The sequence below is a fragment of the Stegostoma tigrinum genome, chromosome 20, assembly GCF_030684315.1.
Source record: "Stegostoma tigrinum isolate sSteTig4 chromosome 20, sSteTig4.hap1, whole genome shotgun sequence".
Lineage (NCBI taxonomy): Eukaryota > Metazoa > Chordata > Chondrichthyes > Orectolobiformes > Stegostomatidae > Stegostoma > Stegostoma tigrinum.
This window is the reverse complement of record NC_081373.1, coordinates 50,561,877-50,576,905: the sequence shown is the minus strand read 5'-3', so window position 1 is coordinate 50,576,905 and position 15,029 is coordinate 50,561,877. Positions and strand designations below refer to the sequence as shown.

The 15,029-nt window shown below is 42.5% G+C and overlaps 1 protein-coding gene across 10 annotated transcripts in view; it reads left to right on the top strand.

Annotated features, from left to right (window-relative positions):
* The window catches only part of fam13c (family with sequence similarity 13 member C), a 132,054-nt gene extending 118,383 nt beyond the window's left edge, over positions 1–13,671 (top strand). For all 10 annotated transcript variants that reach the window (XM_059653152.1, XM_048550622.2, XM_048550623.2 and 7 more), the window contains 4 exons: positions 4,170–4,265; positions 5,651–5,847; positions 10,794–10,895; positions 11,933–13,671. In XM_059653152.1, the coding sequence (XP_059509135.1) occupies positions 4,170–4,265; positions 5,651–5,847; positions 10,794–10,895; positions 11,933–12,065 (528 nt within the window). In that variant the 3' untranslated portion in view covers positions 12,066–13,671. The remainder of the gene's footprint in view (positions 1–4,169; positions 4,266–5,650; positions 5,848–10,793; positions 10,896–11,932) is intronic.
* Positions 13,672–15,029: the final 1,358 nt, after the last annotated feature.

The window sequence follows — 15,029 nt, the reverse complement described above, 5'->3', positions numbered from 1 at the left end:
CTACCATCCCTTAGCATTTAGCATGGCCAATCCACCTAACCTGCACATCTTTGGACCGTAGGAGGAAACTGGAAGAAATCCATGCAGACACGGGGGGGAAAAATGTGCAAACTCAACAGACAGTTGCCCAAGGCAAGGGTGAGAGGGAGGGACGCAGATATTGAGCCTGGCTTCCTGGTGTTGAGAGGCAGCAGTGCTGGCCTCTGAGCCAGAATGCTGCTCAAGCTGTAGGCCAGTCGTAGTGATGCTGGTGTTGGACTGGGGCAGACATGGTCAGATATCACACGACACCAGGTTTTAGTCCAACAGGCTTATTTGAAACCACATGCTATCAAGCACTGCCCCTTCGTCAGGTCTTGATGAAGGAACAGCCCTCTGAAAGCTTGTGATTTTAAAATAAATCTGTTGGACAATAACCTGGTGCTGTGTGACTTGACCTTTTGTTGTCAACCTGACTGCAAAAAGGTTTATCATTATTGCTTCTTCCCAAACCCCTCCCCCCATTTTCTCTCAGTTACAAGAACAGCTGCCCAATTTGCCATCGAACCATTGATGTCAGCCAATAGAAACCACAGGAAGCTCACTACCTGCAGATACTGGCCCAAGAGGTCTCCTCCTATGAAAGATCAACTTTGGTTCAAAGCCAGGGCCCAAATCAGTGTCTGATGCCATTCTGACTGACCATGCTTGCTGGTGACAATAGTCAGGATAAAGCCGAGGGCTGGACAGGAGACAAAAACAGGAACACAAATCTCCCAAGGAAGCTGCAGCCTCTGCTAGAGTCTTGCTCAGCAGCCTGAAGAGGGAGCTGGTGTTGTAGCAATTGGAGTGCCTAATCCATTGAACCTTACAGGAGAGCTGATGTTTAGTCTATCACTCCCACAGCAGCTCGTTCAAAGAGTAAACGGTAATGATGAGCAAAATCTGCTTGGCCAGTGAAAGGTGATATCCTCCCGTTACAGGAATGCAGCAGAATTCGTATTACTGTTCTTCCTTGCAGGTGTCAAGTGCTGGATATTCTTCTCTCTGAACAAAAGAATTCAGCAGTTCACTCTTTTTAAAAAAAAAAAAAGTTCTAGATGCTAGAAATGAGAAACACAAACAGAAATTGTTGGAAAAACAGCAGTTTTTTTGTGGAGAGAAGGTAAGTTTAATAATTAGAGTCCAGTTCTGGTTTTGTGTTTGCAGGCCAATGACACAGACCATCTGTTCCTGGACTTTTGCTATAGACTGATCGAAGGCTGTTTCGTTTTAAGTCCCCATGTGACTTGGGCCTCACAAAAGTTGCCATTGTGTCTGTGATGGTAACAAGCTTCAGAAGAATATGAGACAAAGTAGTATAACGGGTGGATGCATGGGAGATTCGCAGTGCGACAGATAAGTGTGAAGTGATGTACTTTGGAAGGACCAGTATGATACAATATAAATGGTACTCTATTGAACTAGTGGAGAAATTTTCTCCAGTAAGTTAGGTCTCGAACACCATGACTTGAAGGGGTGATGGAAACAGAATTCCACAGGGATTTTTAAAACATAACTGAACATTTTTAGAGAGAGTATTAGGGAGGAAAGTAGCTGGACTTTGAACCTAAATTTGACAACTCTTTGAACGAGCTGCTGTGGGAGTGATAGACTAAACATCAGCTCTCCTGTAAGGTTCAATGGATTAGGCACTCCAATTGCTACAACACCAGCTCCCTCTTCAGGCTGCTGAGCAAGACTCTAGCGGAGGCTGCAGCTTCCTTTGGGAGATTTGTGTTCCTGTTTTTGTCTCCTGTCCAGCCCTCGGCTTTACCCTGACTATTGTCACCAGCAAGCATTATCAGTCAGAACGGCATCAGACACCGATTTGGGCCCTGGCTTCGAACCAAAGCTGATCTTTCATAAGAGACCTCTGGGGCCAGTATCTGCAGGTAGGGGCTAATTGTGAAAGATGCTGAATAATCTGGGTGCTATTTGATTACTTTGGCAGCTATGGGACTATTTTTACAGAAGTTCTCAAAGTTATGAGAAAGATGTTATTAGTGTGGTATTCTGCTATATTGATGCAGTTAATTATCATTCTGAATGACCATGAATTTATTGCTCTGTCTTAGTAATGGAGGATATTATCTGATATTAAGTTAAATCAAGGTTACAGGGATCACCCATCTTGCACGTCCTTTTTTTTTTTTTGCCCCCCCCCCCCCCCCCCCCCCACCACCCATGCACACGCACTATCTCCTCCGCACGATTGTCCTGGCCTCGAACAGGCCTCCCCACCCCTCAGTGAGGCCAGTCCTCTACTCACCTTAATGTTGACTCCCCTAGAACATAAAACATAGAAATGTACAGCACAGTACAGGCTCTTTGGCCCACGATGTTGTGCCGTGGATTAATTCTAATCCAAAAGTAAAATAACCTAACTGACATTCCCCTCGATTCACTGCTGTCCATGTGCATGTCCAGCAGTCGCTTAAATGTCACTAATGACTCTGCTTCCACGACTACCACTGGTAAACTATTCCATGCGCTCACAACTCTCTGGGTGAAGAACCTCCCTCTGACGTCTCCTCTATACCTTCCTCCTAACACCTTAAAACTATGACCCCTTGTGGCAGTCAGTCCTGCCCTGGGGAAAGGTCTCTGGCTATCGACTCTATCCATGCCTCTCATTACCTTGTACACCTCGATCAGGTCACCTCTCTTCCTCCTTCTCTCCAGTGAGAAGTCCGAGCTCAGTCGACCTCTCCTTGTAAGACAAGCCCGCCAGTCCAGGCAGCATCCTGGTAAACCTCCTTTGCACCCTCTCCAAAGCCTCCATATCTTTCCTATAATAGGGTGACCAGAACTGGACACCAGTATTCCAAGTGTGGTCTCGCCAGGGTTTTGTAGAGCTCCAGCATAACCTCGTGGCTCTTAAACTCAATCCCCCTGTTAATGAAAGCCAAAACACCATATGCTTTCTTAACAACCTTATCCACTTGGGTGGCAACTTTGAGGGAGCTATGCACATGAACACCAAGATCCCGCTGTTCCTCCACGCTGCTGAGAATCTGGCCTTTAATCCTATATTCAGCATTTAAGTTCACCCTTCCAAAATGCATCACTTTGCATTTCTCCAGGTTGAACTCCATTTGCCTTTCTCAGCCCAGCTCTGCATTCTGTTAATGTCTCACTGAAGCCTGCAATAGCCCTCGATACTATCAATGACACCTCCAATCTTTGTGTCATCAGCAAACGTACTAACCCACCCCTCGATCTCCTCATCCAAGTCATTTATAAAAACTACAAAGAGCAGAGGCCCAGGAACAGAGCCCTGTGGGACACCACTCAGCACTGACCTCCAGGCAGAATACTTACCATCTACTCTTTGCCTCCTGTCAGCCAACCAGTTCTGAATCCAGACACCCAAATCACCCTGTATCGCATACCTCCTGACTTTATGAATGAGCCTGCCGTGGGGAACCTTATCAAATGCCTTGCTGAAGTCCATGTACACCACATCCACTGCTCAACCCTCGTCAACCTGTCTCGTGACTTCCTCAAAGAACTCAATAAGATTTGTGAGGCATGAACTGCCCCTCACAAAGCCATGCTGACTCCCTTTAATCACACTATGCTTTTCCAAATAGTCCCTCAGAATTCTTTCCAAAGCCTTGCTGACCACAGACTTAAGACTGACTGGTCTGTAACTTCCAGGGATTTCCCTATTCCCTTTCTTGAAAAGAGGAACAACATTTGCCTCCCTCCAATCTTCTGGTACGACTCCTATGCAGAGTGAGGAAGCAAAGATCTTCGCCAGTGGCTTAGCATCCTCCTGTCTTGTTTCCTGGAACAACCTAGGATAATCTGGTCTGGCCCTGGGGACTTATCACTCTCTTAATGTTTGCCAAAATTGCCCTACTCCAATGGGATCTCACCCCCACCCCAGTGATTCAGCTTCTGTGCCTGGCACGCTGTATGCACCCCTCAGTGGTCTGGGCTTTCTTATATAACTTCCGAATGATCTCTTTCATTTGCTCTCCTGTCAGCTGCTGTTTGTGTCTGCTTGTTTCCACTTGTGGAGTGTCTAGTTTCGAAAGGTGCTTTGCATTTAATTGTGATCCAGCTTTTACTGAAAGTAATCGAAGTAACAGCGGGCACTCCTCTGTATGAGTCCCACTGATAACTGACCTTTATTTGAATAGGTGAACAAACAGGAAAGACTGCTAATGAAGCCTCTGTACGACAGATATCGCAGTATCAGGCAGCTTCTGTCTCCTGCTGCAGCCATCCCCACTATTGTAAGTACAGCATAAAACTTTATTGGTGTTCCTCAAGGTGAAGAAAATCAGGAATGCGGGCCAGATTGCACTTCCCAAACAGTGTCCACATCAGTGCCCCTAAGGCAGGTGCCTATTACTCTGCCAGCTGTACAAAGTCTGGGTCAGGCCACAACTGGGGTAATGTGTGCAGTTCTGGTCACCTCAGTACAGGAAGGATGTGATAGCAATAGAGGGGGTACAGAGGAGGTTCATCAGGATGTTGCCTGGCCTGGAGAAATTGAGTTCTAAGGAGAGACTAGGTAGGCTTGGGTTATTTTCTCTAGAGCAGAGAAGACTGGGGTGGGGGGTGGCATGATTGAGGGGTATGGACAGCGTGAATAGACAGCAGCTATTTCCCTTTATTTGATGGGTCAATCACCAGAGAGCATTTTAAGGTAAGGGGCAACAGATTCAGATGGGATTTTGGGGGGGAAAAGAATGCTTTTTCACTCAGCGGATGGTGGGAATCTGGAATGCACTGCCTGGGAAGGCAGTAGAAGCCAGAAACCTTACAACTATTTTTTTAAAACAAAAAAAAATTGAATAATCACTTCAAATATCATAACAGTCAAGGATATGGGATAAGTGCAAGAAGTTGGGAATAGTGCATTTTTAGTGGTTGTGATGTCAATACAGACAGTGAGCCAAACTACTTTTTTCTGCTCTGCATGAATCTATAAGAAATGTTCCTTATTTGCAAGAACCCTCTTCCTGCAAGCCTCTTACAGATTACATTTGTGTAGCACCTTTTTAACATAGCAAAACTTCACCTGATGCTTCACAGGAACGCATTCTGAGCTGATGATTGAGACTTTAGGACACCAGGGATCAGACAAGACTTTAGGATGCGGGCCGCAAGGTCCTGGCTGAGCTCACGTTTCCAGATGCTGACAGTTGCGAGAGAGATGCGAGCACTGGACTGTGATTGGGACAAACACAGAAATGAGGCTACGGTAGTGGAAGAGTTGAGGAAATGATAGTTTTGGGTAATATTCTGCAGGTGGAAGGGTGCTGCAACAGCTTGAATGTTCGGTTTCACATACCACTCAGCCCTTTGAGATCAGAGAGATCTCCAATCTTTTTGTTTTGCCCTCCATCCTCATTTAAAACTGACAATGCCCAAATTCATTTCACAAGCTATCCTGAGGGCACCTCCTATCATTCACACTTAATCTGAATTGAGCTGGAAGGCTGGAGTCCAATTCAAATAGGCTCTTGTCAAAGCAACGTTATCACTGGTTATTAAACAAGTGGCACTTTGTTACAGAAACTTTTCTGCTGAAACAAATATTGTTATTTATCTAGTTATATATCTGTAATATTTGATTAAGAGTTGTCAAGCTGACACTTTTTGACTTGAGCAGGAAGAAGAAGGTTCAGATGAAGAAACGATTTTGAAGAGTTGTGAACTGTCTACCAGACCAATCGCAGACTTTCCTTTTCAAGAATTTGTAGACCATCGAGATGAAGACGGTGAGCCTGGATTTCTCCCACCTCCAGATGAGAAGAAAGACACTAGGCAATCAACAACTTCACTGGCCAATCTACATGAAGCCTCCATGTAAGAATGTTTTTACAATTTAGGTTTTATTGCCATGTGTTCAAGACAACAGCAGAAAGTGTGCAATATCACCATGCACTTAGGTGCAAAGTACCCAGTTACAAATGTTAGGTACGAAAATACATCAGGTACAGAAATAAAGGAAATGTAGAAAAAAGCTGGAACTTCTACATTATAGTTCACCACAGTATCAATTAGTAAAATAAGGAAGCAAAGTTAAAAGATAAACATTAGAGTCCTTCTGCAGTTGCTCCACACTGGTGGCTCTCCACTCATGGTTTTGCTCTCCCCTGTGCTGGGCCCGTCACAAACGGGGTTACAAGCCACTGACCACCATCTGGTACAGTCTGACCACCAACGTCCCCCTCCGGGCCTGCCGACCACTGACTGCCCCGCCCCCCCTCTGGGCCTGCCGGTCATCTCCCTCTGGGCCCTCAATGCTGCAACGCATTTATGCCGTCACTGCTATTCTCTCCGCGATGCAAGGTTTTTTAAAATTTAAGAAGTGAAGACCAAATGGAGAAAGGAGATGGAGACAACATGTGAGCCCCAGACGCTGCCTGGCTAGGGAAGTATTTTTTGCCCAGAGAGCAGTTCAGAGTCAACCACATTGCTGTGGGCCTGGAGTTACATGTCGGCCAGACCAGGTAAGCATGGCCAGTTTCCTTCCCTAAAGGACATTAGTGACACTGTTTGTTTTTGTTTTTGCTTTTGTTTACAACAATTGAAAGTGGATATTTGGCTGCCATTTGGCTAGGTTTTTAATTCCATATTTTTATTGAATTCAAATTTCATCATTTGTCACCATGGGGTTTGAACCATTTGTTTCTGGAACATTAGCCCAGGGTCCTTGATTACTAGTCCAGTGATGTTACAATGAAGGTACCATCCCCTGACTGGAGGAAATTTTGTTGTATTTTTGTTTTAATTGTTTGCTTAATTTAATTCTAGATTGGATTAATTTGAATTGATTAACTGATGAATTAATACTTTAATGTGAAACTGGTACTTGGATTTTGAGCATCCGCTGGCAAGCTTATGGGAAATACACTGAATGCTCCAAGTATTATCTAATTGTTGATTTACACGTGTATGGATTTGTATATTGGTGTGGGAAGTAAGTGGGATAACAAGAAATATGCCCCAGTCTAAGACTGCTCACTTGTAGATCCGCACTATAATTTCAGCCTGAAAAGCTATTGTTTGCAAATGCCAGTGATTGTAGAATCACTACAGTGCAGAAGCAGGACATTCAGCCCATCAAGTCCACACCCTCTGAAGTGCTTCCAACCCAGATTTCATTCCCTACCCTATCCCTGCATGGTTAATCCACCTAAATTACACAACCCTGGACACTATGGGAAATTTAGCACAGCCCATCCACCGAACCTGCACATTTTTTTGGACCGTGAAAGGAAACCTGTGCAGACACGGAGAGAACTTGCAAACTCTGCACACAGTCGACCAAAGACAGAATCGAACTAGGGTCCCTGGTGCTGTGACACACCATGCCCACCCTTATCCTGAAATATCTGAGCAATTCCAAGTAAGCCGTGGCATCACTTTAGAATGGCACTTTGGATGTGAAAACATGGAAGGTACAGAATTTGTATAAGTAAAACCATTTTCAATTCTTGCTTTTGTAATGTTTTATCACTTCTTAATGCTTCAGGTAATTATATTTACTGGTTTGCAGTAACTTGTAGTTAGGCACTCCATTATCCATAAAATTCCGAAATCCGGGAAAGGCTTGGTCATAGCCATTCTGGACTAACAAGGTTACAGTGCGTGTAGTTCTGTGTATTTGACTGTTAGATATGGCCTCAGTAGTTATGTTTCTACTTAGATGAAATATTTTTCCAGTAGTCTGTAGTCCCCCCAGAGTGGGGGACTCAATTACAAGGGGTCATCAGTTCAAAGTGAGATGAGGAAAGTTTATGGGAAATACGCGTGGAAAGCTCTTTACGCAGAGGGTGGTGGGTGCCTGGAATGCGTTGCCAGCGGAGGTGGTAGACGCAAACACGTTAGTGTCTTTTAAGATGTAACTGGACAGGTACGTGGATGGGCAGGGAGCAAAGGGATACAGACCCTTAGAAAATAGGTGACAGGTTTAGACAGAGGATCTGGATCGGCGCAGGCTTGGAGGGCCAAAGGGCCTGTTCCTGTGCTGTAATTTTCTTTGTTCTTTGTAAACTTGACCAGTATCTGTTAGTTCAGAGTGACTGCAGGAAGAGGTAATTAATCTAGCGCAAACAACACTACAAGGAAGGCCATTGTATGATATCAAATTCTGCATCTTTAGGGTTCAAGGTCTGCAAATGTGAATTGCTGCTGGACTGTTGACAAAGATAACTGTTGTATACTGTATCAATTTTACAGTGAATAATTAGCTCCCTCTGTACTCACCCAGAATCAATAATTTGACATTGGAAACCACAGTCTGTTTTCAACTCTGCTGCCCAATAAATTTTTAATTGTTGCTGCAATGAATAATTAACAGATCACAAGATTGCAAAATTGGTACACATGGAAATGAAAGGAGGCAAGGATGCCACGCCACCCAGATTCCTGACTACCATGGGTAACATTTTGAGAAACCTACATGGTAAATTTCCCAGTCCTTCCAAAGAAGACTGTTGGTCAGCTTAGAGAGTATTGTAGTCAGTTTATCTGCCTGTACCGCCCCTGAGCACTTCTCCCTGCTGGGAATTTACCCTCCTCTGCTCTTCTCTTCTCCATTTCCACCCCTCCCCTCCCCCCCCCCCCCCCCCCCCAACAGATGCAGATGGACACTCGAGGGCAATTGATTATTTTAACAACAGCTGTCTTTACAGAAGAACATTCATCTCAGGATTGGGCATTGGTCACAAGGCCAGCATATATAGATCAGTCCATGGCTTGTTTGTTTGTTTTTTATTGATGGCTGCAGTACTGGTCCTTTTGTAAACTGCTGCTTAGATATTCTTTTGGGTATGGACTTCTAGGATTTTAACTTGCTCACAATGAAGGAGCACTGATATATCTCCAAAGGAGCACCTTGTGTGACTTGGAGGGGCACGTGTAACATGATGGTCTTCCAAGCTTAAAGGTGACATTGGTAGAAAATTGGGATGAGGTGAATTGATGACCCTGCTCTCACCCCAGGACTTAAGAGGAAAAACAAAGTGAGCTTGTGTAGTCTTGATTGTTTGAATATTACCAGAAATGTCAAGGGGAGTTGTATGGGGAACAAAAACAGAAATTGCAGGAAAAACTCAGCAGGCCTGGTAGCATCTGTGGAGAGAAAACAGTTAACGTTTTGGGAGCAGTGGCTGTCCTTGAGAACCAGATGGTGGGCTGTCTTTTTGAACTGCTGCAGCCCACCTGTAGATAGACCGACGATAGCGGGCAGGGATTTCCAGGATTTTGACCCAGTGACACTGTAGAGATGAAGATTATATTCCCAAGTTAGGGTGGTGAGTGGTTTGGATAAGAAATTGCGGATGGTGAACAGGCTTTGAAGAGCCAGCTGAGTAACTGCAGTATTCCTAATCTCCGATCTGTTCATGTCATCTCTGTATTTATATGGTGTCTGTTTCTAGTCAATGGTAACACACAATGTTGATAGTCAGGGATTCAGCGATGGTAACACCATTGAACGCCAAGGGCTGATAGTCAGATTGCCTTATCAGAGATGGTCATTGGACATTTATGTGGTATGAATATTATTTATCTTTCCAGCCTTTCTAACTCAGTTAGAATGTTATACATTTCAACCAGATCCACTTTCTTCTAAACTCATGAATATAAGCTTAGCGAAACCAATTTCTCCTCATAAGGCAATGCTGCCAGCCCCAGCTGTCAGCCTAGTGTACCTCAGCAACACTCCCTTGACAGAAAGTATATCTTCTCTCAGGTAGGGACACCAGAACTTCACACAGTACTCCAGGTGTGGTCTCAAAGACATATGTAATGTCCCTACTAGCAAGTTTTGAGAAGATTTGTAGCTCAGGTTGAGGTTCTGGATGTGAGTTTGCTTGCTGAGCTGGAAGGTTAGTTTTCAGACGTTGCGTCACCATTCTAGGTAACATCATCAGTGAAGCGCTGGTGTTATGTCCCGCTTTCTACTTATCTGTTTAGGTTTACTTGGGTTAGTGATGTCATTTCCTGTTCTTTTTCCTCAGAGGATGGTAGATTGATTTGGAGCCAATCAACCATCCTCTGAGGAAAAAGAACAGGAAATGACATCACCAACCCAAGGAAACCTAAACAGAAAGCGGGACATAACACCAGCGCTTCGTCGGAGGCTCACTGATGTTACCTAGAATGGTGACGAAACGTCTGCAAACTAACCTTACAGCTCAGCGAGCAAACTCTCACGTCCAGAATATCCCTACTTCTGAACTCATTCCTCCTGCATTGAAGGCCAATAGGCCATTTAACTTCCTAAATGCTTGCTGCACCTGCTTGTCTACTTTCATTTACTGGTGCACAAAGACACTCGAGTACCCCTTGTACATCCACACTTTCCAATAAATCACCATTTGAATAACGTGTGGCAAGTTGTTTCAACAATGAGATGGTAATCTAAGGTCCTGTCTGACTCCTTAGGTGGATGTAGTAGATCCTATGACATTAGTCTGAGAAGATTAGAGGAGTACTTTGGGGCCCTGGCCAATATTTATCCCTCAATCTACCATACTACAAACTGATGATTTGAACACTTCTCATGGCTGTCAATGGGAGACTGATTCAGATAAACATACTGATACAGTCAAATGAAAACCAGATTTACTTATTGGCTGCAAAACATTTTTGGATATCCTGAGCTGGTGAAGTTCTCAGTATCAAGCAAGTTTTACTTTGATCTGGTGACTTTTTTTTTCCCCCTCCAATTACAGGATGGCATTAGTTCATATTTGCACAAGATAACAGTGCCAAATGCTATGTATGTTTGATTTGTATAGGTCTGAATTGTTGGAACATCTTCATGAAACTAGAGCAGAGAAGAAGAAACTCCGCAAAGCTCTCCGAGAATTTGAAGAGCAGTTTCTCAAACAAACTGGAAGGTAAGTCGGGCCATTCTTTTCACCAGTACATCAGAAAAACAGACTTCGTTCACCAACAATTAAATTGTGCTGAAAGACTTGGGATATATTTTCATTTAGGGGAAAAATGAGAAGTTACAAAGGAAAACGAGAGGTTAGTACTAATCTTCCCAGCCCAGTCACCTTCTAAAGAATACAAACCAACGGCTGTTAATGGCTAAAGTTTCACTTAAATATTTAGCTACTGGATCACAACCAACATGCTTTATGAACAGGGCCCATTCTGTTCAGTTTGGAGGAACTTTAAGGAAAAATTTAAGGAAATCACCCAGGGTGATTTTACCAAGATAACAGATTGAGATGAAAGGATTTATATATGATGTGATTAAAATTAATTGTGAACACCTGTTTGGTCAAGATGAGTATTTTTAAAAAAAGCTAGTTTTAGAAACCAAGCTGAAGGAAAATCTGAAATGTTGGTATTAAGGGTCAATGAGAAAGTCAAGTGCTGCTGACAGCCATGAAATCAAATTGAGGTATTTGGTTCAATCCCAGACTTGGGTGACTGTGCAGAGTTTGTATTTTCTCCCTACATTTGTGTCAGTTTTCTCTGGTTACTTTGCAGAGTCTAAAGATATGCAGGTTAACGACTGACCATGGGAAATGCACGGTCTTGGGGGAAGGAGAATGAGTGCAGATTTGACGGCCAAATGGCCTGCTTGTGTACTCTGGGGAGTCTGTGGGCTTGCATGCTCAAACCGTCCAATGGCTAGATGAGTAACTTGTCCATGGGATGCTAAGAATTGTTGAAGCTTCTTTTTGTATTTGCTTCTTTCTGTTCTCCTGGAATTCAGGACACAAAGATCATTCCTCTACTTCCCTGTGAAGATGTACCCTTTTTTTGCCTTACTCTATTTATAGTAGAACTGAGAGCAGTTCATCTAGAAGGGATGTGTTTTACATTCAGACCAACAACTCCTCACGTTGCAGTGCAACTTTTTTAATTGACTGCATTGTCTTTTCTGGAAAGATAGTAACTACACAGCCTTTTCTTGTAGGAATGTACAGAAAGAGGATCGCATTCCAATGGCTGAAGAATACATCCAGTACAAGCATACAAAAGCCAAACTTCGATTACTGGAGGTACTCATCGCTAAACTCGATGGCTCAAAAACTCTTACGAGTTCTTAAATGACAAACCTTACCCAGAAGACAATTTTCTGGTCTTTAAAACAGCTAGAGGAAATTATTCAATCCTTTCTCAAACTCTGGATATTTGATCCTCGCATTTGTGCCATAGAAACACTTTTTTTGGCTGCACTTTACCGAAGTCTGAAAATTCCAAAAGCGACAACAAGAATGAACCTGAGGGTTGCTGAGCAACTAATCAAAGTCACTGTCGCTAATGACAACAAACCTTAGAATATGCACTGATATTTTTGTGTAGGTAGCTTTTGAGAATTTTATGAAATAGCTTGTATTCTGGACAATGATAACTACTCCAAATAGTTAATTATTTGTTGGCAAGGCTGATGTTCAGGAGGGAGACATTTACTTGCTCGCCTCCATGTGAAACGTCATCGCACTTTATTTGTCATTGTGGGGTTAAAAAGCGTGTTATATACTACCAAAAATAGGCTGCCCTTTTTGTGTTTTGATGGTTTCTTCAGTTTTTATCACATTACAGTTTAAATACAATCAATTTCTTATTTAATTATTGAAGGGAGAAAAAAGAAATTCAAAATGAATTTACAGTTGTTTGGACTCCAATCCCTTTTTCTCACGGCCATGTGTTTGTATTCGAGCTATCTTTATACTGGCTACTGAAGTTGTCATTTATATCTTTTTAATTATTTGCTGAAAGATGTTTGCAATTTAGAACATTCGTATGGTGTGTCATTCTGAAATTGCCATATTTTTGTATGCACTCTGTTCTTGCAGCATCTTTAAAAGTCTGTGTCCTTAGGGTTTGACTGACTTAAACTAACCTGATCAAGTTTTTCAATAATCCATTGTTTATTGAAAAATCTCTTATTTCATATAGTTAGATTAAGAAAGTCATTTGAACCTTTGAAGTCCATCACTGAAAAGAACTCAATTTCTTTATCCTAGTCTACTTTTAAATTGATCTTTGTCTTCTCCAAGATGATTTGATCACTTTGCACTATGTTCAAGTCTCTAATACAAATTAGGAGCAGTGGTTCCCAATACCAATTCTCTAAATATACCACCTACCTGGGAGCTCTGTGGTGCAATGAATGTTCCTACCTCTGAGCTGGGAGAAACCGAGTTCAAGTCTCACCTGTTCCACAGGCTGTGAACAGGCTGATTTTAAAAATATCTCTACTCCACTTAACTGCACTCACGTCATTCTCCTAACATGTATTCGGTGTTTTTCTTTCAACCAATTTATTGTCAATCATCAGGTTTTATCTTGAACGTTGATCAATTTTAAGAGGCAGAATCCAGCATAACACTTGTCAGTTTTTTTTGGAAATTAGCACAATAAAATGAGGTTTTCTGCAATCTGCTCGGAAAGTCATTTCCTCAATTTTTAAGTATGTTCATATAGTTAACATCTGGTAAGAAATGTAAAACCTGAATCAAAATGCTACTGATGCTACAAGTCTGAAATTTTAAAAACAAAATATTTTCAATACTCAACAGGTCAGGCAGCATCTGTGGAAAAAGCCTTTTGTTAGAAGGACTTGTTTTAAACTGGTGTTATTTGTAGAGATGTAAAACTGTTGGATTGATACTTTTTTTAAATTAGAAGTTGCTTTTGCAGTTAACAAGACATCCCCTCTGCATCTCTTCAATCTTTGTCCCTTTTGGTTTGAACCCATTTTGTCTCAGAATTTGATCATGATAAAGCTCTTTGATGGACCACATTACTGAACATTTCCTACTGTGAATAACTGGAGAGAACTGTCAGGGAGTGTAGGAATTATTTTTCAAGCTGTTTCAGGCCCAGTGGCATCCTTTTCATGTTCCTTCTTTAACACTCTTACTGTGCTTGTATGGCTGGGCCATAATTGGCTAGCATCGCTTGTTGTTATTTGTGCACAAGATGATTTTAAGCATGTTTGGGTAGTGAGGAGCAGATACATGGTTAAAACTCAACCTATCTAAATGTTGCTGTCCCTGTTGTACCATTCCACTGGCAACTTCATAAAGATGGCATCTTGCTGTTTGGCTGACTGTTGAAATGCATTGCTGCTGTGAAATTGCTGTAGGTACAGACTTAAGGCACCAGTGGAAGTTGAGTATAACAAGATGTCGAGCTGGATGAACACTGCAGGCCGAGCAGGAGAGCTGACGTTTCGGGCCTAGGCCCCGGAATAGTCTGTTTTGGTCTCGGTTCAATTCTCATGATTTGGTTAGTGTGACGTACTCCAACCTCGCTGGTACTGAAATACACACTTCCTTGCCTCGTTCACTGAGGTCCTTGAATGACCCGTTTCCTTCAGAACGCTGTTAGCTCATATTTGTAGCAGTATGCCGTGCAAGGGTAAGTCCAACTACTCTTGGGAGGCCAAGCAAAATGGCAGCTGATGTATTTCTGAAGCCCCATTCTACCATGTTGCATGATTTCCAGTGCTGTTAATTGTGGGTTGTTTGTGGAAGTCTACATACTTTTGAATGAGAATTGATGCATTCCTAACTAAGGAGTACAACTACCTCCACCACGCTTACAATCAACTTTCTGGAGCTCATCTCTCAATGACTTGAAACTTGCTTTGTTCATTGACCTTTTGGTTATTTCAAGTCTGCACGTGTTTATTACAGAACTTTAATTTCTGGGGTGCTACTATCCAAAGTTGCCATTGTCTGGTTGAGATTTTCTTTAAAAAAAATCTTCAAACATAAAATTTTCTTTTGTGTTTATGTGACCTGTGTAAAGCTCTTGAATGTACACAGACAAAACTGGGTTTGCCAAAAAAGACTTTCAGCCAAACCTGAACTTCCCCATAAAATGGGGTGTTTGGTTCAGACATACTGTTAGCTACATTAAGCAGCAGCAGAAAGAAGTAGATTTAAACTAAGTTGGAAGCAATTGTTCAAAATCACCATTGATAGTAACAAAATTTAACTCAGGTTTTTAATTTGTGCCCCCTTTATAAAATTCCTGTTTCGTGTTCTCCCAACCTCACA